The following is a 25,278-nucleotide window of genomic DNA, read 5'->3' as shown; positions in this document are numbered from 1 at the left end:
AAAAAAAAAAAAAAAAAAAAATTTATCCTGTCTGAGCTTATTCTTCCGTACCAAGAATAATACAAATTTTAATGTCACAATTGACTTTTAATTATGTTGCTCTTTAAGTATTTCTTTCAGATGGCTAGTCATTTAAATTAGTACTAAAATGTTCATCTAAAGTGGATTTTTTCTGTTTTTTGACCACATCAGGGTATGCACATCAAAGTATGCACATCAGGGTAGATCATCATATTAAAATGGCTACCTTAAGTTCTTTTTGTAAGATGACATTTCAGAGGAAGAGTGTCACCTGACTGGACACTCAAGTAAGAGAAAGCTGTTGGGTAGGAAAGAAAATACCACATGATTAGAAAGAAGACCCATGTCCAATCTAGAGGCTTAGGTAAGGATATTTTTATAGCTCTTGCCCACAGCATTTATTCTAGTGATGGCAAAGTGATCAACAATTTAAGAGATCCGTTTACCACAACTAGTATATTCACACATCTACCACAGTTCCCAACAAGACAGTGGGTCCTGTGATCACCAATGTTATACAAATGAAGTCCCACTTTTCCTCACTTTTTGGATCACCAGTGTTATGTGATACATTGTCATGTGATAAAAATAGCAAATGTTAAATGTTATTAGTCTTAACTCTGATAAGAAATTGGCCTACTTAAAAGATCTTAAGATATATGCCATAGTACTCTACCTGAGGCAGAGGATTGCTTGAGCCCAAGAATTTGGGGTTGCTGTGAGCTGTGATGGTGCTATTGCACTCTACCCAGACCAACAGCTTGAGACTATCTCAAAAAAAAAAATGTTAAGATAGTATAATGTTGGTTACACTATCATCACATTGAAAAATTGTAAATATAAATGTTTATCAGTGGGGATAAGTTAAATTATAGTTTATCAATAGAATGGAATTTTATATTTGTATTAAAAAGAAAGATATTAGTGCTTATACCTATATACGCATGCATGAAAAGATACTCAAGCTAACCCTTACAGTTGGCATATTTTTTAAAACTTAACATAGCTATGGGATTATAGGGAACTTCAACTTTTTAAGTTATATGTTTTTGTCATGTTTGAATTTTTTAACAAACACGTTTTGTCAGCGGAGAAAAGAAAGTCTATGTTTTATAAAGTGAATTACCTGTTATCCCTGTTGAATTTTACAGAATATATGAAACATGTAACTAAAGTAAGGGTAAAATGCATAACATACACAAAAGAATACTTTTTTGTGGGGGTCAGAAAGTAGTACTACACATTACCTCATCAAATGTGTAGAAGAAGTAAAGGTAGAATTAAAATGAAAGGATTATTTCAGGAAAGTTCCATCAAGGGAGGGAGAGGTTTCCTCATTTGAGTGGTGTAAGGGATAAAGCTGTGAGTAGAGTTTTCATGCTGGATGCAGAATGGAATGATTAGGTTGCAGAGAACTGGAATGATACGTGGTATCATAAAATGTTCTGAAAATTTCCATTTATGCTGTAATTGGACTCAAAAACAATGCTGTGTTATCATAGTAAATGAGAAAAGAACCTTAAATGTTAGTGGTGCAGACCATATAGTAGTGTATAAGAGTAGCAAAGACATAATTAAAACAGGAATTGACCCTGGGCCAAGTCACTGGACTCTTCTTCCTGGGCTTACTGCAGCAGCTGCCTGACAGGCTTCTGTGTGTCTAGAATTGTCCCCTGTCTTCCCCAACCTGTTTCCAACACAGCAGCCAGAGTGATTTAAAAAAAAAAAAGTTAAGCCACATCAGAACTTCCATTGACCCTCAATTTCATTCACAGTGGTCCAGAAGACCCTGAATGGGCTTCCTCTTCCTGACTTTTTGACCTCTTATGGTTCTCTACCCTTAAAGCCTTTCTACTGATTGTTCCTCTGCTTAGAACTTTCTTTTTACAAATATCCACATGGCTAACTCTCTTACACTTTTGAAATTTTGTTCAAATGTCACTTTCTCAATGAGGCTCACCTCAGACGAGCTATATAAAATTTTAAAACTGCATTGCATGCTCCTTATTCCTGAAGCATTTTCATTTTCTAATATACTAATTCATTATGTTATTATCTTTTATCTATCTCTATTTGAATGAAAGTTGTACCAGGGAGAGATCCCTTTCTGTTTTGTACACTACTGTATCCCACATACCTAACATAGTGCTTGTCAAATAATAGACACTTACCAGATATTGAGTAAAAGGAATGGATTAAAAAGCTTGTAAAGAAGATGACAGTTATAATCTAAAAGAAAGTTGTATGCTAGTGCTGTGGGTTTTGACTTTTTTTTTAAAGTTTTTCCCTGATGTCGTAGAGTCTCAAAACCAACAGGCAGTGGTATGCTTGTCTATCACCAGTTTAGAAGTCTGTTTTATAATATAGTTTGAACATCATTGATAATGTTTTCAGCTATTTAATTCAAATGCTTAGATTTTATGTCTGGTGTGATGTTATTTGCTGTTGAAGCATATGTTGTGTTTCTCTTAGATTAAACTTTATATCCTATATTTTGACTCATAACTTAACTTTCCACCTGTGTTCTGGAGTTGGAATTGTTCATTTGGGTAACAGAAAATTTTTTCAAACTTTTTCATTCCACAATGAACTGTATTGTCTTGTAGATGATGATTGGCAGGAAGCACATGAGCGCCTGGCTGAACTAGAAGAGAAGCTACCTGTGGCAGTTAATGAACAAACAGGCAATGGAGAAAGGGATGAGATGGACTTGTTGGGTGACCATGAAGAGAATCTGGCAGAAAGGCTCAGTAAGATGGTGATTGAAAATGAACTAGAAGATCCAGCTATCATGAGGGCAGTGCAAACCAGGCCAGTTTTGCAAGTGAGTAAATTACTATAACCAGAGCACAAAAAATTAAAGTGAAGTATTAAGCTTTGCCATTTCATTTCATCTTCTACAATGACAGAATTGCATATACTGTGGAAAAATTATAATTCCCAATGATAGCAATTCTAGACAGGAAGTGGGGAATGTATATGCCGGAGTGCTATAATTAAGCTTTTGAGGCTCTTTCGAAGCCTTATTCTCCCACAGCAGATAAGTTACCCAGAGTCTCCACAGTATTCCAGACTTCGTATGTTTTCCTCTTTTGTTAGCCCCAACCAGGAAGTCTGAATTCTAGCATCTGGGATGGATCTGAGGTTCTGAGGCGAATCCGAGGACCACTCCTTGCTCAGGTATTAAATATTTTCTCTTTATATTAAATTTCTAATACACACCTCTAATTTTAAGATGTCTCCTACAGTCATCTTTTCCTTACTGAAAGGATGTGTAGGTGTGTGTCATTTGCCCATACAATGTTGACTGCTATATCCTGCAGTGGAACCTCTATACCTGTTTATGTGTCCTTCCTCAGCCTCCAGGATAAAGCTTTCAAGGGAGCCATTAGAACTCAAATTTGTCAGTGTATGATTTGATTTACTTAAGTCATTTCTAGGCAAAAACATAGGGACAGACAGATCAGTGTTTATCAGTGATTGGGTGTGGCGATAGGGGTTGACTACAAAGGAATTTCAGGAAGTGATAAGCATCTGTATCTTAATTGTGGTGGCAGATCCCTTACTCTGTGTATTTATTAAAACTCAGGTGTGTTTCAAAGAGTGAATTTTACTGTGTGTGAATTAAAAATAAGTAAGACTTTTTAAAAATTCTTCAGATGTTTTTGACATCTGTGGAAATTATTTAAACATTTCAAGTTAACTAAAATTTTAAAAAATAATTTCCTCAATTAGGAAATGCCTACAGTGTCTGTGTTAGAATATGCCTTGCCTCAGAGGCCCCCACAGGGCCCAGAAGATGATCGGGACCTTTCTGAACGTGCATTACCAAGACGGTCAACTTCACCTATCATTGGGAGTCCTCCTGTTAGAGCTGTCCCCATAGGCACCCCACCTAAGCAGATGGCTGTACCCAGCTTCAACCAACAGGTACCTCTCACTAACAGACACTCAGCCCAGACTGTTGGGAATCTGGGCAAAATTATTTGGGAAATTGGTGATGCTGGGAGGAGGGCGGAAGTTTTGGGTAGGCATTAGATTAGAAAGAAAAATAGCCACTAAGAGAAGTTAGTACAAATAAGAGACACAGTCCCTAATACCCTTTACTGCTGCTGTTGCTGCTGCCTTTTAATTGGGGAAGAAAAAGGGTAGTTAACCACATTTAGTGCATATATCCTTTTTAAAGTGTTTTACTGGCTGCCCAGAACATTAGCAGAGAGATAACTAAAAACTGGGGGGAGTGGGAACACACAGCATTGTCCACATCCCTTTTTACCTTTAAGATATCCCTGCTTTCCCTAGAGCCTGTGCAGTCCTGTTCCATAGACTTTCCTCCACCTGAAACCAGCAGCTGAAAAGGAAGGCCAATTTGGAAGGTATGGGGGGAGGGTGGTGTTGGTATGGCCTAGTTAGGCTCAACATCTTATGAAATGGTGGAGTCACATTGTATCTTGAAAGTGCTGAGCATGGCGGCCATATCACAGGGGCTTCAGAATAGGACTTAGTTAATCCTCCAGCTTTCTTATCATTCCTTCTCCCTCAATGCCAAAATACATCCTTTTGGAGAGAATTTGAAAGTCAGAATATCTGCTGGTACCTCCCTCAGATAGCATGGAAGGGTGGGGATAACTGGAGAATTAGCTAAATCTTCTTCAGTTAAAACTACTTTCCCTAGGGCATTGACACTTTTATTTACGAGAGGAAGTGATCAAGGGTTTTGTATTTGAACCCATGGTTATAGCAACTTGCTTAGAAGTAGGGCTTTGCATTGAGTTCTGTGTCTCTACCAGTACTTGAGGGGAGGGAGTGTAGGTGAAAGGAAAACTGATTTCATTGAGTGTAGTTGTGTATATGTTTGTCCTGATAGATTCTGTGTCCGAAGCCTGTCCATGTTCGTCCCCCAATGCCACCGCGTTATCCTGCTCCCTATGGTGAGAGGATGTCTCCAAACCAGATCTGCAGTGTCCCGGTAAGTCCCTTTACAACCTAATGAAAATGTACAGTGTGTACTTTCTAGTCACTATCTGTATGATTACTACCAGTATGTAGAATTGCTGACATCTCCTAAATTATACTTATTTTTTATAATCTCCGTCGAATTTCTAGATCTTACTGTCTCTAGGCCAAAGGGTGTGGTTCAGGTTTACTTGTTTTTTTACCTCAACTCCTGTCTTTAAAAATATGAACTCGGGTGGCGCCTGTGGCGCAGTGAGTAGGGCGCCGGCCCCATATACCGAGGGTGGCAGGTTCAAACCCGGCCCCGGCCAAACTACAACAAAAAATAGCCAGGCGTTGTGGCAGACGCCTATAGTCCCAGCTACTTGGGAGCCTGAGGCAGGAGACTTGCCTAAGCCTAGGAGTTGGAGGTTGCTGTGAGCTGTGACTCCACAGCACTCTACCAAGGGCAATAAAGTGAGACTCTGTCTCTAAAAAAAATAAAAAATATGAATTCATTGTGATCATCTGGTTTCACGCTATTTCAGTCCCATATTCTACTGCTTTCTCTTTCATGTTATTTGGTCATCGTGTTGTTTAATTTCTGGCATTATTCTTTTTGTCTTCCTCAGTGGAGAGCTTGACTGGAGAGTTTATATCCAAATTTATACTGCATTTCTACTGAGCTATCTTGTGATATTGATTATTTACCTATTTCATAGTATGAATAAAATTTCTTTTTTTTTTTTCCCTTAGAACTCTTCCCTTCTGGGTCACCCTTTCCCTCCTAGTGTTCCTCCTGTTCTCAGCCCCCTCCAGAGAGCACAGCTTCTTGGAGGAGCACAGGTAAGCCTGTGATTAACTATACCTATAAAGAACTGTCTTGTCTTCTTAAGGTTAATTAGATAATATCCTCCCCACTTTTTTTGTAGACAGACTCTCACTATGTCACCCTTGGTAGAGTGCCTTGGCGTCACAGCTCACAGCAACCTCAAACTCTTTGGCTTAAGCAATCTCTTGCGTCAGCCTCCCAAGTAGTTGGGACTACAGGTACCCACACCTGTGCGCCAACCTGGCTATTTTTTTTTTTTTTTGTTATAGTTGTCGTTTAGTAGGCCCAAGCCGGGTTCAGACCCACCAACCCAGGTATATGTGGCCAGCACCCTACCCAGTGAGCTACAAGTGCCAAGCCGATATCCCCTTTTTTGTATTAATTGCTACCACCTCTGGTGTTTTCCTTTACTTTTTCAAACAAATTTATGATGGAAACAGTGTTCACTTTTTTGTAGATAAAGGCAAGAGGGTTGCTGGTTAACTAAATCTAAGATCTTGTCTCTCTTTGTAGCTACAGCCTGGACGGATGTCTCCCAGCCAGTTTGCACGGGTCCCTGGATTTGTTGGTAGTCCGCTTGCTGCCATGAATCCTAAGTTGCTACAAGGGCGAGTTGGGCAGATGCTTCCCCCAGCACCAGGCTTCCGTGCCTTCTTTAGTGCTCCACCCTCTGCCACACCACCTCCACAGCAGCACCCTCCTGGCCCAGGACCTCACCTGCAAAACCTAAGGTGCATAAAACAAATACCGTGGCTTACCATACATTAGCCAAGTGTCTTGATTGTGGATGTCTAGTTTTATAATATAGAAATCTCTCGATATTTCCAAAGAAATATATTTTGAGATGTTATGAGATTCTTAAGTTAGCAAATACAGAAATGTATGGTAATCTTTGTGCTGTCTTATGAATCATGTTTATCTCAAGAGTCACATGCTTCCTATGTACTTTTGCCCATTACAAGTTACTTGCCCCTTTTCTTTTGAAGATTCTTAAGTCTCACCTCATATCCATTTTATAAACACACTCACTTTAACATATAAGCACAGCGCTTGTCACTTAAGAATTATTGCCTTGGCGTCTACCTATAATACCTTGGGGCTACTCAGGAGGGTCATTTAAGACCAACCTAAAAAACATAAAAAGAATTACTCTTGCTAAGGAACAGAAATCTAGATGCTGAAAAGTCAGCTAATCTCGACATTAAATTGGTTTAGTTTCATAACGAGGTATTCAAGTTCCTGTTTCATTGAAATTGTTTTATTACATCTCATGTTGTATCACTGAGGGTTTTCAAGAGAAACAGAATCAGTAGGGTATAGAGAGGTAGAGCACAAGCACGTTGAGTGAGTTTTATTTCATGGAGTTGTCTCACTTGATGGTGGAAGCTGACAAGTCCTAAATCCATAGGGCAGACGAGCAGACCTGAAACACTTAAGAGGTGAAGCTATAGTATTGAGTTTGACAGAACTACAGCAGCCACCAGGTTAGAGACAGACTTCTGTGTTCTGTGTTCCAGTTTTTGAGGCAGAATTCCTCCTTTTCTGGGAAACTTCAGATTTTGCACTTAAGGTCTCAACTGATTGGGTGAGACCCAACCACATTAAGGATAATATCTTTTTTGTAAAGTTGGCTGATTGTAAATGTTAATCGCATCTACAAAACACCTTCACAGTAACAGTCTAGACCAGTGGTTCTCAACCTTCCTAATGCCGTGATGTATTTTCATTATTACAAAGGGGTCATGACCCACAGGTTGAGAACTGCTGAGAGATTCTAGACAGTGCTTGACAAAAACAATGGGTTACTACATCTTAGCCAGATTGACAGAATGTTAACCATCACACATACATTTTTGTCATTCCCACATATTTGAAATTGAGTACATTAGATCTATTTAAAGACTTCTGTTAAACAAGAGCAAAAAGAAAAGTGCTAATTTTAGTGCTAATTCACTCAGATTTCATGATTCAGGAGCTGAGGATTGGTCTTTGTAGAACGTAAAAATATGGCAATCATTTGCCACTAAGTCTCCTTAGAATAGACTTCAGTAGTCCTTTGAGTGAACCTCTGTGAAGTTATCCTGTACTAACATTCTTTACAACTTCAAATCATCAAAATAACAGATTTGAGATAGCAGAATCTTTCTTTCCTTTTTCCTTAGATCTCAGGCCCCAATGTTTAGACCAGATACAACTCACCTGCATCCACAGCACCGTCGACTTTTGCATCAGAGACAGCAACAGAATAGAAAGTAAGTATTCATCCTACAACTTCATGGCTTCTTGATTTAGCTTTTCATTTTGACAATATAACAAGATACTGTTAATTGATTTTTTTTTTTTTTTAGTAAGTTTGCTTAGCATTAAGCTTATTTTGCTGGTAAAGTCAGTTGATAAATGCTATCATTTTGTTTTGTTTTGTTTTTGTTTGTTTGTTTTGAGACAGAGCCTCTAGCTGTCCCCCTGGGTAGAGTGCTGTGGCATCACAGCTCACAGCAACCTCCAACTCCTGGGCTCAAGCGAGTCTCCTGCCTCTGCCTCCCAAGCAGCTAGGACCATAGGCGCCCGCCACAACGCCTGGCTATTTTTTGGTTGCAACCATCATTGTTTGGCAGGCCCAGGCTGGATTCGAACCCACCACCTTAGGTGTATGTGGCTGGCACCTTAGCCACTTGAGCCACAGGTGCTGAGCCTATCATTTTGTTTTTGATGCACTTTAAATGGCAATTTCCAAAATATTCTGTTGATCATAAATTAGAATTAGTGTTTAGATCTGATTGTTTTTAAGCCAACATTTTATATTCCCTCCTTGTCAAATTATTACAATACTCTTAACTGTGTTTTGTTTACCATGTTGGCAAGGTCGTTAAAATCCCTGCCTTCCTAGGTCTTATGTTCTGTAGTCATTCATCCATATGAAATGAGGAAACTAAACATAACTGCAAGTTTCTTCAACCTTCATTTTTATTCTGCAAGTGTGTATGTTTCCTTCTCAAATTCAAAGACTTTCCACAATATTTTGGGCAGGGAGAGAACAAGTATGGGCTCATGAACAAGACATAAAAAGTACAAATAATAAAGGGATAACTGCATTTGTCTGTATTCAAATAGTACACTTCTATTTAACAAAAGACATCATAGACAAACTTAACAGCATTCAGTAGAGGAAACCCAAGTGGCTTGTAAAAATGATGCAGTCTCACTTGTATCAGAAAAAAACAGATTAAAATTAGGTGACCATTTAATGTCAGGCAAAAACTTGAAGTGCCTCAGCACTGTCATTGTTGGCAAGGATACAGCGTACAGCTTCTTGAGAGAGAATTTGGCAGTAGAAAATAAGATTGGAAATGTGGATACACCATATCCAAGCACTTCTACTTTTCATTATATACTTGCATTATCAACATGCATAAATATGAAGAGTATAACATTAAGTGAAGAAGAAAGGAGTAGAATTACATGTATAGCACCACTATGTGAAACTTAAAGGCACACAGAATAATACTGTGCAGTATTTAAAGAAGAATACAGAAGCGATTAAAGTGTAAAAACATTTTAGGGAGGATACATATCAAAAACAGAATAGTGGGCTCGGCGCCTATAGCTCAACGGGCTAAGGCGCCAGCCACGTACACCTAAGGTGGCGGGTTCGAATCCCCAGCCCGGACCCGCCAAACAACAATGACGGCTGCAACCAAAAAATAGCCGGGCGTTGTGGCGGGCGCCTGTGGTCCCAGCTACTTGGGAGGCGGAGGCAGGAGACTCGCTTGAGCCCAGGAGTTGGAGGTTGCTGTGAGCTGTAATGCCACGGCACTCTACCCAGGGGGACAGCTTGAGGCTCTGTCTCAAAAAAAAAAAAAAAACAGAATAGTGGTTCCTCTATGAAAGAGAGTAGCTGGAAACTGGACTCCAGAGGGATACAAGAGGGACTTCAACTATAAATGTAACACTGTATTACTTTAATATTAACTTCTTAAAAAATCTGAAGTAAATTTGGCCAAGTAAATTTCTTTCATTAAGTTTAGGTGGTGGGTAAATGGATATTTATTATAATATTTTCTGGGCTTTTTCTCTGCATTCGAAATACTTCGTGGTTTTGAACAAGTTAAAAAAATTCTATAGTCTTTAGTGTCAAATCCACTGGTGTTCAAATCTCTTACTCTACCACCAGGTGTAGGGCTTTGGACAAATTCTTTACAACACTTCATCTCTCTTGGCCTCGATTTGTTTTCTTTTAAGGGTAGTATTAATATTGTTATTTATAATCAGATGGCAGTTGAGCATGTAGTCTTCATGCTTCATAGTTTTGTAAATTAATTTCACATTTTAAATAGCCAGTGGCCGTTTGTTTTCAGATAACATGATTAGACTAGTAATGGTAGCTTCAAGCTTTTCCTTAATAGTGCTGGAAAATTCACCCACTTTTTGTTCCTTTTTAAAAAAACTGGAAGGTTGCCATGCATTTGACTTCACATTCTGAAGCAACATCCTGACAGTCATCTGTATCACTGTAGGGAATACCACATTAGAATACTTTCAGAGAGGGAATGAAGAAAGGCTCGATCATTTTGCAAGGTACACACCTTGTAGCTGAGAAGTCAGCTACTACAAGCTTATCTCTGATAGCATCAGGGCTTCCTGAAAAGCAAACTTGCACTCCATCTACTTTACCATTTTGGTTGTTGGGGGTCTCGCAAGTAGAACTGATGGAAATGGACCAACGCACTGAACCAAGCTTTTGATTTGTTCTCTTAGTGGAGAAAACAATTTATAATACAGGGTTATTATAGGGCTTATCCAAAAGTCCCTGGGTGAAAGTGCATAGCATAGGGTAAAGTACTCAGATCTTAGTTTTATTTCTTTGATTAGTATTCATAGCTCTTCCTTTTTTAATTGGTGTGATTTAATCATATTTTGTTAAAAGGCATATTAACGCTCCCACTTAGAGCAATTTTGGCATATGTTTTTCAGTCAGCATCGGAATCTCAATGGTGCAGGAGATAGAGGAACTCACCGGAGCAGTCACCAAGATCACCTCCGAAAGGATCCATATGCCAATCTCATGTTGCAGCGTGAAAAGGATTGGGTCTCTAAAATCCAGATGATGCAACTGCAAAGCACTGATCCCTACCTGGATGATTTTTATTACCAGGTACTGTGCTGGTTATCAGAGTAACAGTTTGATCCCTTATGGTGCAGAACATATTCATTGAAATATCAGTAGACTTAAATATTGGTAGACTTTTCTGTTGAGGTGGTTTTCAAGTAGATAAGAATTGAGTAAGCAAATTCTATCCTGTTTTCAAGCTAGATACTTAGGCTATTCATTAAGGTTTGCTTATGGTTTTTACTCCATGTGTATAGCAGCTCTCAGACCAATGTTTTCAAATCCCTTTGACATCAATAATCTGGTTCTTTCAATTAAGGATACAGGCAATTCTAACGTCATTTCCAGACCAGGCACGATGGCTCAAGCCTGTAATCCTAGCACTCTGGGAGGCCGAGGCAGGCAGATCACTTTAGCTCAGGAGTTTGAGACCAGCCTGAGTAAGAGCAAGACCCCATCTTTAAAAAAAAAAAATAGCCAGGCATTGTGGCAGGCACCTATAGTCCCAGCTACTTGGAAGGCTGAAGCAAGAGAATCACTTGAGCCCAAGAGTATGAGGTTGCTGTGAGCTGTGACACCACTGTACTCAATCCCAGGGCAACTGAGTGAGACTGTCTCAAAACTAAATTAAAAAAATAAAATAAAGACGTTTCCATTGATGATTGACTTGTTTGAAAGCTGGGACTTTTTTAATAAAGTAAATTACAGCAGCCTAACAAAACAAAAATCAGAGATCAGTACACTTCTAGAGGAACTATGTTACTGTCACTGGTATAAATTATTCCAGTTCTATAATGGTACAGAACAGCCATGTTCTGTGCTTGTGTTGCAACTGAAATATTTTTCTCATGTGGTAGAATTACTTCGAAAAACTGGAGAAATTGTCAGCTGCTGAAGAAATGCAAGGTGATGGCCCTAAAAAGGAGCGCACTAAGCTCATCACCCCTCAGGTGGCCAAACTGGAGCATGCCTATAAGCCAGGTAAGGTTCTCATCCCTAGGCCCATAATGAGAGAAATTTGAGATGCTGCTGAGGTGGTAAAACACAGACAGCTATCTATGTGTACAGAGAGAGATATTTGAAAATGATGTTAAAAGTATCATTCTTTAATAAATGCAGAGACCAGCTTTTAGTCAAGCATGTAGTGAATAGTTTGACAGATGACCTTTAGGTCCTTTTCTACAAGAGATTTCAAAATTTCTCAAGCCTATTATAATTTTTAATACCTCTAGAATAGATGAAAGAGAAATACTTTAGAATTTATTTTGATAATTATTGCATCAACAAAAAAGAGAAAGGATAGCTTTTGATAAGGGATTGTTCAATTTTTGTAACAAATTAGACTACAAGTAAATAACAGAGAAAAGTAAAGCTTTGAACACTGCCTGCTGTTCCATTGCTCAGTTTTTATTTTGTTGGAAATGTTTTGTCTTTGCAGTGCAGTTTGAGGGCTCTTTGGGAAAGCTCACTGTCTCTAGTGTGAATAATCCCCGAAAAATGATTGATGCTGTTGTGACATCTCGGAGTGAGGATGATGTAAGTGTCAGCAGAATTGTGTTTAAGAACATCTGGGTTGTCACCACTTCTTTTGGGGTCACTATGGAAAAGATCAGACATGGGGAAGTTCATTGTAGTCTAACTGGAGCTTCCCACCACATGTCATGGCATTCTAGTTTCCTACAGATGCGCTGAGATACTGGGGCCTAGGGAAACAGGCGTCTCTTGACAGGGTAACTCTACCTATAAAAGTTATCTATTTACTCCAGTTTGTTGTCTTAAAAAATTACTGTATTCTATATGTTTTAAGCTTTTCTTATTTCTTCATTCTCTAATACATTCTTTAATTACCCTTTGCCTACCTGTGAATTCAGTTTAATAGTTTGTTCAGTTAACTTTATGTGTGACCTTTGTCTACTCTACTGTTGTTTGAGATTATTAACTTTTAGAGAATCAATTTTCTTCTCAAACTTTTCGCAAATGAACCTATAGATGCACACTAAATTCTTTTTAACAGAGGTAAAGAGTTCATATTGAATAGTCTTATCTTTTTTAGGAGACAAAAGAAAAACAGGTTCGAGACAAGAGAAGAAAAACCCTTGTCATAATTGAGAAAGTAAGTTTTAGAATCTGTTGCTATAGTTTTAAGTAAAGAACTGTCTCAATGTGAAATTTACTAAATGTAGAATATAAATGTCTTAACACAATAACTAAGAAAATGCTGTGAAGGCTATGTTAACCAGTCTGATGAAACTATTTCAAATTGTATATAAAACCTATGTTCCCACCTATGAATTGTCAATTAAGTCAATTCATAACTGTTGGGCACTCCCTGGGTGCTGGGCACTATTCTGGGTACTGAGACAAATGAGAAAATATATGTAATTGGTTCGTAAAGAGTAAATACCACATTGCAAGGCCATAGACCATACTGGTTAGGAGTACAGACTCTAGAAACAGGTTGCAAATTTCCATTTCTAATAGAGTCTGTGACTTGAAGCAAGTTATTTAACCTTTCTATATTGTTCTCAGTTTTTTCATCTGTAAACATGAAGATGTGATAGTATTTGGGGTTGTGATAAGTATTTGGTGAATGAGTACATGCAAAGTGCTTAGAATATTGACTGACACCCAGTAGTAAAATTAACTGATACTATTTTTGTAAATATAAGGTATTTTTGTGGCAATCATACAGGTGATTATAAATTACAGTTCTGTTGCTGCTAGAAGATTCATAAAGTATAATTATTTTACTATCTTTACTTGCTAGATTAGAGGTCAGAAAGGGACAAAGAAGTATGCTTGAGGATCTTTTAAATTATTTTATTATGTTTTTCTGCATTTAAAAGAGTACCAGCTTGGCTTCTGTAGCACAGTGGTTACAGCACCAACCACATATACCCAGGCTGGTAGGTTCAAACCCAGCCTGGGCCAGCTAAACAACAATGACAACTGCAACAGAAAAATAGCTGGGTATTGTGGCGGGCACCTACCTGTAGTCCCAGCTACTTGGGAGGCTGAGGCAAGAGAATTGCTTAAGCCCAAGAGTTTGAGGTTGTTGTGAGCTGTGACACCATGGCACTCTACCAAGGGCAACATAATGAGACTCTGTCTCCAAAAAAACCACCATTTTTTTAAAAATTCATTTTTACTATAGTGACTTTTCATTCTTTTGTTTTTTGCCTAGTATTCTGAACTGTGAAGTTTGTCTAGTACTCTGTGAACTTGACGTAGCATGCTGTGTCCTGCTTTGTATCTCCCTTCTTAGACCTTTAGTTTACTCCTTGATGTAGAGGATTATGAAAGGCGTTATCTCCTAAGTCTAGAAGAAGAGCGACCTGCCTTGATGGAGGAAAGAAAGCACAAAATTTGTAGCATGTATGACAACTTAAGGGGGAAATTGCCTGGACAAGAGAGGTAAGTATTGTGTGCTTTGAGGACAACATGAGACTAACTAGATTCCTTCCTTTGCCAAACTTAATAGTACACGTTTCTGCCTCTTAGATACCCTTCCCTACCATCTCTATAAGTTCAGAATCTATCCCTTTGGCTTAACTCAAATGTCACTTCATGTTAAATGTTTTATAGTCTTTCTCAGCCAGGGAAAAAAAAATCTCCTGAACTCATTCTACACATACATACTCAGTATCTTCTAGGAACTGTGATGGGTACTTGAGATACAATGAGGAACATTATTGGTTTTTGTTTTCGCGCTTACAGATTATACCTGGTTTATGACTACTAACAATATTCAACCTTGTAATCCTTATATATTTGCTTTTTTACTAAATGAGAAGCATAAACAAATTTAAGCTCTTTAACAATCTTGTCTGTTATCATTTCTTACCCATTATCTGCAACAGAATCAAGATAATGATAAATGTTCTATAAATCCTAAATACTTATTTGATGAATGAATGAGGACTCCATCTCCTAAGCACTCCCTTTCCCTTTACCCATTTAAGAGAATTGCTGTTTTTCCTAACCTAGAACATACACAAAACAGAAAATAAAACCATCCTATTTTCAGTACACTTTTCTGGAGTTGGGCTAACAGGGGACTGGATGAACAATATAGTTGATACATAGAATGTTTTGCAGCCATTAAAAAGTATGTAGTGAAGCATATTTATTAACATGGACAAGTGTTCACAAGAAGTTGTTGAGTGGGCAATGCCTGTGGCTCAGTAGGGCTCCGGCCCCATATACCGAGGGTGGCAGGTTCGAACAAGGCCCCAGCCAGACGGCAACAAAAATAATAGCCGGGTGTTGCGGCGGGTACCTGTAGTCCTAGGTACTCAGGAGGCTGAGGCAAGAGAATTGCCTAAGCCCAAGAGCTGGAGGTTGCTGTGAGCTGTGACGCCATAGCACTCTAGCGAGGGTGACAAAGTAAGAATCCCCCCCCCCAAAAAAAAAGAAGTTGCTGAGTGAAAAAACATCAAGTTACAAAGTGATAATGAATTCTTCAGACTTGTTTTTTGAAAGAAAAATATGTAAAGCACAGCAAAAAGGTTCTTCAAAATAACTCTGAGATGATGAAATTCTTTTTCCTTATATGTATTTATTTTTTCCCACCCCCAGCTGCCTGCCCCCAGCCCTGTATTTTTTAGGTAACTGCTCTGTTAATCATGATATTGTATAGTTACTTAAAAGTTAATAAAGGAAAAGAATGCATATAGTTTGGCCACGTTTTTTTTAAAACATGATGTGTTAAATGATTGTGTACATTCATAAAACTAGAAAATTTTCCTTTAGTTGGTTGAGAATTGAAGAAATAATTCTATTTTGAAGTGAAGATCACTATAGAGTGAAAATGAATGCAATATCTTCATTCAGTAACATCTGAAAAGGAAGTAGTGGGGATTTTTTACATTGTTCTTGCTGACCTAAGTTAATGTTTTTCTTCCCTCACAGGCCAAGTGATGACCACTTTGTACAGATCATGTGTATCCGAAAAGGGAAGAGAATGGTTGCCCGTATTCTTCCTTTCCTCTCCACAGAGCAAGCAGCTGACATTCTCATGACAACAGCCAGGAACCTCCCTTTCCTTATCAAGAAGGATGCACAAGATGAGGTGAACAGCATGTCAAACATCTTTCTTTTGGGTCTTTACAGTTGATAAAATTTCTAGAATCTAAACTTCTTTTCCTTCCCTCTTCCCTTTTGTGTTTGTTTAATCTTTGGCAGTATGATTAGATTATTTAAATCAAAACCTTAAGACTCTAGGCCTAAATTTTTAATCCTGTGTTGATTGAACAGACCTTGTTTCTAAACATAAGGAAAGGAATAATTCTGTCTTACTTTATATAGTCGTGAAGATATATATTCTATATCAGAATTGTGTGGGAAACATATAATTCAGTTCTACCTTAAATTGCTGAATCAGAATTTACAGAAAGATCGTGGTCTCTGTATCTTTACAAGGTCTGCAGCTGAATCTGATACTCTCTGAAGTTTGAAAACTTCTAGTCTGAGTTACTTTGCTTCATATAAAATATCCCTCATCAGGCCAAGTGTGGTGGCTCACACCTGTAATCCTAGCACTCTGGGAGGTCAAGGCAGGTGGATTGCCTGAGCCCAAGGATTTGAGACCAGCCTGAGCAAGAATGACATCCCATCTCTAAAAATAGCTGGGTGTTGTGGCGAGTACCTGCAGTCCCAGCTACTTGGGAGGCTGAGGCAAGAGAGTCACTTGAGCCCAGGAGTTTGAGGTTACTATGAGCTATGATGCCACAGTACTCTACTGAGGGTGACAAAGTGAGGCTCTGTCTCCAAAAAAAAATCCCTCAGTGGACTGCTATCACTAGCTTAATGTTAGCTGGTAGACTTAGTTGAATATTGCCCCACTGGAATCAGGCCAATCTTTTAATTTTTATTATGACTTAAACTAGACTGGAATTTGAAACATGGGTATCAAGTTTACAAGTTAATTCTTGGATAGAGATTCTCTCTTCTTAACCCTGTCACTTAAAAGATTAGTAAACTTTAAAATAGAAGTTCAAAACAAGAAAATGACAAGAATAGGACAAAGGATTGGTGCTACTGAGTATGAGATTCAGAATTAATAAAATGTAGGAGAAGGAAATTACTATTATAGACTAGAAGTTAAGTAATAACCACCTGGGTAGTAGTCATTAGAAAACAGAAGGTGTTAGGATAACTTTTAGTGCTATGCCATGAATGAGTTAGAAGTTATTCCTTCTACAGACCCTTGAAATTTTAGCATCTGGAGAGGAAATGAATGAGAAGTTCGATTCTCATTGGAAAAAATGAAATAAGTACTTCAAAAATATTCTGTAAATGAAAAATAAATTGGAGAATAATGTAAGGTTCGAGGTTTACCCTAGAAATAACAAGATCAGACTCAAAAAGTAACAGCTACCTTGGACCATATAAATTGTATATGATGAGACATGTATGAGCTCATCAATGGAAACAAGTTTGAATGAGGTTTATTCACTCAGCATATGGTTCTTGAATACTTTCATGTCCCAGGCACTATTTTATATCCTGGAAACGTAGCACCTAGTGCATGGTGCTAAAAAATAGGAATGCAAATACCTGCCTTCATGGAGCTTACCTGTTAGTGAGAAAACCTTGTCAGACATAAAGTTTGTATCTATATACATGAACAAGTATGGTAATAGACTTCATTTTTAGATACCATTTTCTTGGGTTTGAAGTATGAAATTGTATAAGACATCCTGGAATATCTTTTTTTTCAAGGAAACTAATAGATTACTAGGATTCCATCTAAAAGATGCAAATCAACTTAAAATAAAAGGGTTCTTCGTGACCAAAAGTGGGACAGTTTGCATCAGAAAGAAAAACTACAGAATGGATTGAAATATCAATTACATTTAATGTAATGAGTTAATAATGACACCAAAAGTATATTGATGACCTTTGGAAATCATGATTATTACTATTCTGAAAATAGGTAGATAAAGGGAAAGAATTAAGCATTTATCCTGCCTTTCCATTACAACCAAATGTCATAATAATTAGAGTATTCTTTGTAGAAGAAATTCAGCTACTAAATGCAAGAAAAATAATAAAATTAGAAAATAATTTCTAACCCATTTTTTCAAACCCTAATGGAAAAATTGTCCATCAATATAGACCTTAGTCATTACTAGCTACTAAAAGCATTAGGTAGAAAGTGGATGGAGAACTTCACAGTGGTTGGAGGCCAGCAACACCTGAACCCACTGGTGCACTGTGAATACCACTGAGAGCAGGATAACCAAGCACTACGTGCTGCTTGACGTAACACAGGAGAAAGCACAGAGCTCTATTCAGCTCTCTTCGTGAAGTTTTATTGCATGCCTCTCTCACCTCCCATTGAACCTGAATCTAATCAAAACTGCAGTTCTTCTAACTATAAGTTTGTAGGGAAAACAGGGTAACAAAACCTAAGAGACACCACACAGATACAGTTAGCTAGATCTGAACTACTGGATACAGTTTCTTCAGCAAATGAAAAAAGGAGTTGGGCAGTGGCAAAGGACTGTTAAAAAGCCTTCCCAGACAAATGTAATAAGTGGATCTTATTTGAATCAATGAAACAGATTACTGAAAGATTTTTTTTTTTTGAGATAAAGTCTCCTTTTTTGTCACCTTCAATAGAGCGCTGTGACATCATAGCTCACAGCAACCTCAAACTCTTGGGCTTAAGCTATTTTCTTGCCTCATCCTCCCAAGCAGCTGGGACTACAAGTACCTGCCACCATGCTGGGCTGTTTTTAGAGATGAGGTCTCATTCTGACTCATGCTGGTCTCAAACCTGTGAGTACAGGCAGTCCACCTGCTTCAGCCTCCCAAGTGCTAGGATTACAGGCATGAGCCACCATGTCCAGCCTAAAAGATATTTTTGAGACAATTGGAGAAACTTGAATTTGGAGTAAGATATTAGATAATATTTTAAAATTGGCCAAGCACAGTAGCTCAAGCCTATAATCCCAGTACCTTGGGACACCAAGGTGGAAGGATCACTTCAGCTCAGGAGTTTGAGACCAGCCTGAGCAAGAGTGATACCCTGCTCCTACTAAAATTAGAAAAATTAGCCAGGCATGTGCATACAGTCCCAGCTACTAGGGAGACAGAGGCAGGAGACTCTCTTGAGTGCAGCAGTTTGAGCTTGCTGTGAGTTATGATGACATCACTACACTTTACCCAGAATGACAGAGCAAGATTCTGTCTCAAAAATAAATGATTTTAAAAGTTGTTAATTTTGACAGGTGTGACACTGTGAGAGATTTTGTTAGAGACACAAACAAGTAATTTTGGATGATATGATATAGAAGGATATATTTAATAAGTTTGTCAAAATCTTGATAATTTGTTGTTCAGGTTGAGTACATTAAAATTATTATACTGTTGTTTGTACTTTAATGTGTGTTTTAAATGTTCATAATAGAAGCTTAGTTTATTTACTAAACCACAAAAAATGTTCTACTCTGTGTCGTTGGATACTATTTAAAGTAAAACCAACCATCACTTTTTATACCATGGGCATGGAATGCATGGAAGCACTCTTAATTTCCTTTTATGTGTTATAACATAGTTATTAATATTAATAGCTGCGTATGTTTTCTTTCCAATTTGGACCAAATGCTAAAAGAAATGAATGACTAGAAGGCTAGAATTCAGCCTTGGGGGTCTGGTTATAGTTCCTAACTATGTGACCCTGAACACTGAGTTTCTGATCACTTAGCTTCTCTAAAAATTGTTTAATCATTTCTCTATTTCCTCATTGAGCTACTATAAAAATAAGATAGAATTGAGTCTGAAAATAGTTCTCAATAATTCTGTAGCACTATGAATTTAACTTACCTTAGCGTGCTTCTCACAATATTTAGAAATTGCCAGTTTACCTACATCTTCCCTACTGTACTTAAGATCTCTGAGGGAATATGCCCCATTTATCTTCTTTTTTAAGCCCTCAGTGCTTGACGGTTTGTGGGGATTTAAATATTTGTGGAATGAGCTAAAATATTGATGATTTTAACATGCATCTGGGTATGTATTTGGAAATGATTTTACACCCTCAGTTCACACACAATGGTGGCATTTCCATTGCAAATTGAGATGAAAAAGTTTTCAGTAGATACCTTAAAATTTGTGGCTAAGATTGTAGTCATATTTGCTAGGCTGATCACCTCATTTTTCTTAAATCTTGCTTTAGATGGCTGAGTATACGACTGAGCATGCTTCTGGAAGGTAACTGAAGTACCAGTTGCCAGGATGTAATGCTTTTATAATTTTTTTGTAGGTGCTGCCATGCTTACTGAGTCCCTTCTCTCTTCTCCTCTATCATCTTCCATCAGTGACTGTCACCAGCCTTCTGCAACAGCTAATGAACCTACCTCAAAGTGCAGCTGCACCAGCACCCTCCAATCCTCACCTCACTGCTGTGCTCCAGAACAAGGTGGTCTGGCCCTTTTATGTCCCTGAATTTGTAAGGTGTTTAAATTTGAGTTATAGATAAAAATAAAGCTCCTAGTAACAGAGACTAGAAATAACAGTGGTGTGAATAAAATAGGGCTTTATCTATCTCAAGTGAAATAATTCTGGTATAGAAGCTCTACTGTGTCATTGGAGATCCAGGCTCTTTTAGTTTCTTCCCCCTGCTTTTCTTAGCAGTAGTTTCCATATTCTTGATCCTTCATGGTCCAGGATGGTTGGGGGATTCAAGACTTGACTTTATATGCCCAGAGAAGGGTGGGTGTAGAGGCCAAAAAGTTATGGATTAGTTCTCTGTTCTCATTATTGGAACCTTTTTGGTAATTCTAACCAACAACTTCTACTTAATGTCAGTGGCCAGACATAGTCCCATGGCCACGCATAACTGCAGGGAAGGCTGGAAGATACCTTTACGTTCACATGATGGTCACTACAAATAAAATCTGCTGACAATGAGGAGGAAGGCATATTAGGTAGGCAGTTTGTAGTCTGTGTCTCAAGACTATTATAAATAGGAGAATCTTCCATTTTATATTTCATTGGTGTCAGGTTAAAAATGCAGAGATTACTAGTAGAAAGGAAGAAAGAGCATGAGTTTTTAAAAGACCAGGTTTTAGTCCTTGCCTGAAACTTTCTACCTTTGTGACCACAGATAGGAAATTGGCTCTACAAAGCACAATGATCTATCTGTAAAGTGGAAATATGCGGTAGACTTTATAGGGTTGTCCTGATAGGTAGCTATCAGATAGGTCAGCTGTGAATGGTTCAGTATAATGCCTGCTATAGGAAATACTCAGTAAGGGCCATTCTGTGTCCACTAGACATGAAAAAGTAATCTCAAAGCTTCTTTCTCCCTTGTCAAACCTGCTAAAGCATGACTGAAGGACAGGACGTCAGGTGCAGAAAAGGGGACAGTGCTTCAGGTTACACATGGTTGAGTTCTGGAGCAGTCAGGGATGTGCCTTCCTGGTATTTGGTCTCTTTGAATTAATTCTGGTAAAGGCAGTGGTGCTTTTTTCCTGACAATAACATGAAGGGAAATTTTGTGGAAAGGCAAGGTTATCTCTCTTCTATGAGGTGAACTCAGAAAGGTGGGATGGATTCCCAGATATTGCCAGCCTTCCTTTCAAATCCCTTATAGGTGTGATTCATATATTTAACCTGGTCCTTCTTGTCCCTATGTGTTTTTTCATTCTTTGCCCTTTTAGACTGTTTCCTACATAATACTGCCCCCTGAAGAAAACTAGTTTTTGTATATTTCAGTCTCTGAAGCATGCTGGTGAATTTTAATAATCATGGATATGGTGAATACATCAGTTTAATCTTCTCTTTTTATTTTTTAGATCTCTATTAACATCCTCTTTAAGTGTTTATGTTTCTAGATAGGCATGTCTTTTTATAAAAAATTTTCTCTTTATACCATGTATTTCAGTTACCCTGTTCAGTACCTTTTTCTGTGCTTTTTAACACTTTTTTTCTTAATTCAAAATATCTTATTCCATTTAATTTTTTTGTTTGTTTTGTTTTTGAGACAGAGTCTCAAGCTGTCTCACCCTGGGTAGAGTGTTATGGGGTCATAGCTCACAGCAACCTCCAACTCGGGCTCAAGCAATCCTCTTGCCTCAGTTTTTCTATTTTTAGTAGAGATGGGGTCTCACTTTTGCTCAGGCTGGTCTCCAACTCCTGAACTCAAGCAATCTACCTGCTCAGCCTCCCAGAATGCTAGGATTACAGGCGTGAGCCACCATGCAAACAACCCATGTAATATTTTTTACATTTTTTTCTTTGAGTTTTACTTTCCATATCAAAGTTTGTCTTCATTTGACTTTCTTTTTTAATCCATTTTGGATCTTATAAATATGAGAAAAGCCAAATCTTTCTACATTATCTGTAGCAGGGAAAAAATATCTTTTCACCTCAGGGTGGGAAATAGGGTGGCCTGTTGGGACACCATGACTTTCCATTGGCTGTTTGGTTGCAGGTGGGCCAGAAATGAAGCCTGGAGAAGAAGGCAGCCTTTTCCGCTCATGTTTGCCTGATCTTTACCTGATTTCACAGAAAAGTACAGCACCAAGTCACTTTGATTTAGTGCTATTCCCCATCTAACGCTAGGATCCCCTCAGCAGTGGTGGAGGAGGCTTAGAGGCTATCTTGAGTTTGATTCCCTCTTTTTTTGTAGTTTGGCCTGTCACTGCTCCTCATCCTTCTGAGCCGTGGAGAAGACCTACAGAGTTCAGACTCTGCCACAGAATCAACGCAAAATAATCAGTGGTCAGTACAGACCGTTTCTTCTCTCAAGTTCTTTTAAGTAATCTTTTTTTTTTTTTTAATCTCATATTGTTAATGGTTTTCCCTTATCAGGACAGAGGTGATGTTCATGGCAACCCGAGAACTTCTACGGATTCCCCAAGCAGCCCTGGCCAAGCCAATCTCTATACCCACAAACCTAGTATCCCTCTTTTCTCGCTATGTTGACCGGCAGAAACTGAACTTGCTGGAGACAAAACTGCAGTAAGTTTGGAACAGGAGAGTTCTACATCTCACTAAAGTTGGCACTTTAGAAGTTATGATTGGGAGGGTGCAGGGGGAGGGGAAATAAAATTGAATTTTATGGAAGAGATTGATATTTATTAACTATTTGTGTATGTACTAGATATAAAACACTGTACTGGGTGCAAAAGTGTCCTCATAGAAGTTGACTACATGCTAAGGGTAAAGAAAATCTTGGGTGTCCTGTGAGAATTCTTAACAAGTATGTAACTTTAACACAAAAGATTGCCTTCTGTTTTAACTCATTTATACAAACAAGTTTCCTTTCTCTCTTTCTTTATATCCATAGGCTAGTTCAGGGGATACGATAAAAGATCTCCAAATGTGTCCTGTACCTCCTTTTGGCTGCCACCTGCACTGCTGCCATCACCAATGGAGTGTTTTTAATGAGGGAGGGAAGGTAGCTTATTCCCCAAAGCAAAGTCTGATGGGATCGATTCCTGTTTCCAGGGGTTCTCTAAATGCCAGATATTTCCCCACTGCTCTGTGAAATTTGGCTGGGTGATACTTCTGCTGGTTTCTTCTTTACATTCTATGTTAAAATTCTGCATGTCCTACTTTTAGTCAATTTTGCATTTTCTTTGCCCTAGACACACAAATATAATCTCTCCCTCTATCCCACCACCATTATTCCAGTTCAAAGTAGATTATAGCCTGCCAAAGTATTCCTTCCGTCATCCTATTGAAGTCTTTTTTTTTCATTTCCCCATATTAATATGACTGTAGGAGAGCCAATTAAATAGAAATCAAGATATAGATACACATATACACACTCAAACCCTATGCATACATTTATGTGGCCTTCAGAGGGTCCTTAAAGAATGAGTTTTAGATTGAAAACTATTTAGTTGACTTATACCTCCTCTAAACACAAACCAGCTGATGTGTTTTTAATTGGTTTCTATTCCATTTTGTAATTATTGGGTTCTACTTGTTTTAAATATAAATACAGGGTATGCAGCACATTTAATGAAATCAGAACTCTTAATTGGCTGGTGCCCAGCTGTATGCTAAGTCCTTTTTCTCTTTCACGCCTGTATTTCCTTTGTTTCTGTCCACCTTTGCGGAAACAGCACACGGATACACCTTTTTCCTACTAAAACTACAGTGTACTTGAACCTGTCCCGTCAAGTGCATTCAAGATCACCCAGGATGATCCTCACTTACAGCCTGCTTTGGGCAGTGTTGCCTTTTGCACACTCGCCCTGTCTTCCTGAGAATCCTTCAGTAAGCCATGCTTTACTTCTCTCTTCCCCATTTTTATTTGGTGTCATGGGTAGAAACCTCCAAGTGTAACTGTGGATGCTCAGTTCGGCCTTCTTTTTTCTTCAGCTTCTCTGCACCAGGGCAAAACTGCTGTCATTGCTGTTTCATCTCCCCAGGTCCCATTCCCAGGCAGCCTGGGTCCTGGGTTTGAATACTAGCGGGCACAGCCTGCCATGATTTTTTTCCACTCACCCGTGTCCTATTCAGCAATCATCCAAGATAAGGGATTTTAATTCCTAAAGATTACAGCCCTGAAAAAAATTAAATCTGATTAATTTGACATGACCGTCCTTATCTCCTTTCTGCTGTCCTTACCTTTTTGAATGTAGTGGGGGGGACAGGTTATGATATTTAACAAGAATAAAATTTTGCACATACATGTACAACAGAAAGATTCTCTGTTATGACCAGCTGTCTTTGTTCACGGTCTCCATTTCTTCCAATCCTGTAGTCCCAGGCTCCACCAGCTGTTTCCCAATGACATTAGCTTCCCTCTACCATTATCTACTGACGGTTTCCACTGCGCGCCTTTCCTACCTTCCCTTCACAAGAGATCAAGTGGATACTTGATTATTATTTCTTCCTTACTGTGCATTATCTTTTTTGTTTGGTTCTAATTAAAATAAAAGTTTCTAAATTTACATTTTTATAGGGTATTGTAAATAAAAACAAATTGTATACTTGATGAAAATGTGTGCCTGCCTTTCTGCTTTCTTATTACTTCTGAACATAATTTTCATTGTGTTTTTAGCACATTTAGATTGACTGGTAAACTTCTTGATGTTGGAGATTGTAGGGATAATTATTACCCAATTTTTTTGTTTTTTTATTTTGTTTGAGGAAGGCAGATACATACACTGTAGTTCATCTGTAGCATTATACTGTACTTCCAGAAACACATGTGTACTGGCCGGACATCTTTGTCCTCCTCCTCTGCAGGCACTGATGAATCTGTCCCTTTACTTTTAAGATACTTGTTTAACCCCATTTGGAATCTAGTACTCATGATTACTGTTTCCTTAACCCTCACTATATTCTATCTCAAAATTCATCTCTTCAGAAGAGATGGGAAAATTTATTACAGTAATTATTTCAGACATAAGTA

General features: G+C 38.3%; 1 protein-coding gene and 1 pseudogene across 2 annotated transcripts in view; one reads left to right on the top strand and one right to left on the bottom strand.

Moving 5' to 3' along the window:
* The window catches only part of PATL1 (PAT1 homolog 1, processing body mRNA decay factor), a 30,673-nt gene extending 5,817 nt beyond the window's left edge, over positions 1-24,856 (top strand). Inside the window, exons 2-18 of one of the 2 annotated variants that reach the window (XM_012812459.2) lie at positions 2,628-2,845; positions 3,121-3,201; positions 3,757-3,951; positions 4,889-4,990; positions 5,713-5,802; positions 6,302-6,519; positions 7,951-8,040; positions 10,760-10,940; positions 11,753-11,876; positions 12,334-12,431; positions 12,949-13,008; positions 14,161-14,309; positions 15,807-15,966; positions 20,167-20,322; positions 22,537-22,628; positions 22,719-22,868; positions 23,197-24,856. In XM_012812459.2, the coding sequence (XP_012667913.2) occupies positions 2,726-2,845; positions 3,121-3,201; positions 3,757-3,951; positions 4,889-4,990; positions 5,713-5,802; positions 6,302-6,519; positions 7,951-8,040; positions 10,760-10,940; positions 11,753-11,876; positions 12,334-12,431; positions 12,949-13,008; positions 14,161-14,309; positions 15,807-15,966; positions 20,167-20,322; positions 22,537-22,628; positions 22,719-22,868; positions 23,197-23,218 (2,088 nt within the window). In that variant the 5' untranslated portion in view covers positions 2,628-2,725 and the 3' untranslated portion in view covers positions 23,219-24,856. Of the gene's footprint in view, positions 1-2,627; positions 2,846-3,120; positions 3,202-3,756; positions 3,952-4,323; positions 4,398-4,888; positions 4,991-5,712; positions 5,803-6,301; positions 6,520-7,950; positions 8,041-10,759; positions 10,941-11,752; positions 11,877-12,333; positions 12,432-12,948; positions 13,009-14,160; positions 14,310-15,806; positions 15,967-20,166; positions 20,323-22,536; positions 22,629-22,718; positions 22,869-23,196 lie in introns of those variants that run through there. The other variant, XM_023507838.1, reaches the window with a different exon arrangement.
* Positions 10,115-10,462, bottom strand: LOC111721993 (annotated as a pseudogene).
* Positions 24,857-25,278: the final 422 nt, after the last annotated feature.

Source organism: Otolemur garnettii, unplaced genomic scaffold (assembly GCF_000181295.1).
Source record: "Otolemur garnettii isolate 467f Iridium unplaced genomic scaffold, OtoGar3 scaffold00209, whole genome shotgun sequence".
NCBI lineage: Eukaryota > Metazoa > Chordata > Mammalia > Primates > Galagidae > Otolemur > Otolemur garnettii.
The sequence above is the reverse complement of the archived record's forward strand: the minus strand, read 5'-3'. Positions and strand labels throughout refer to the sequence as shown.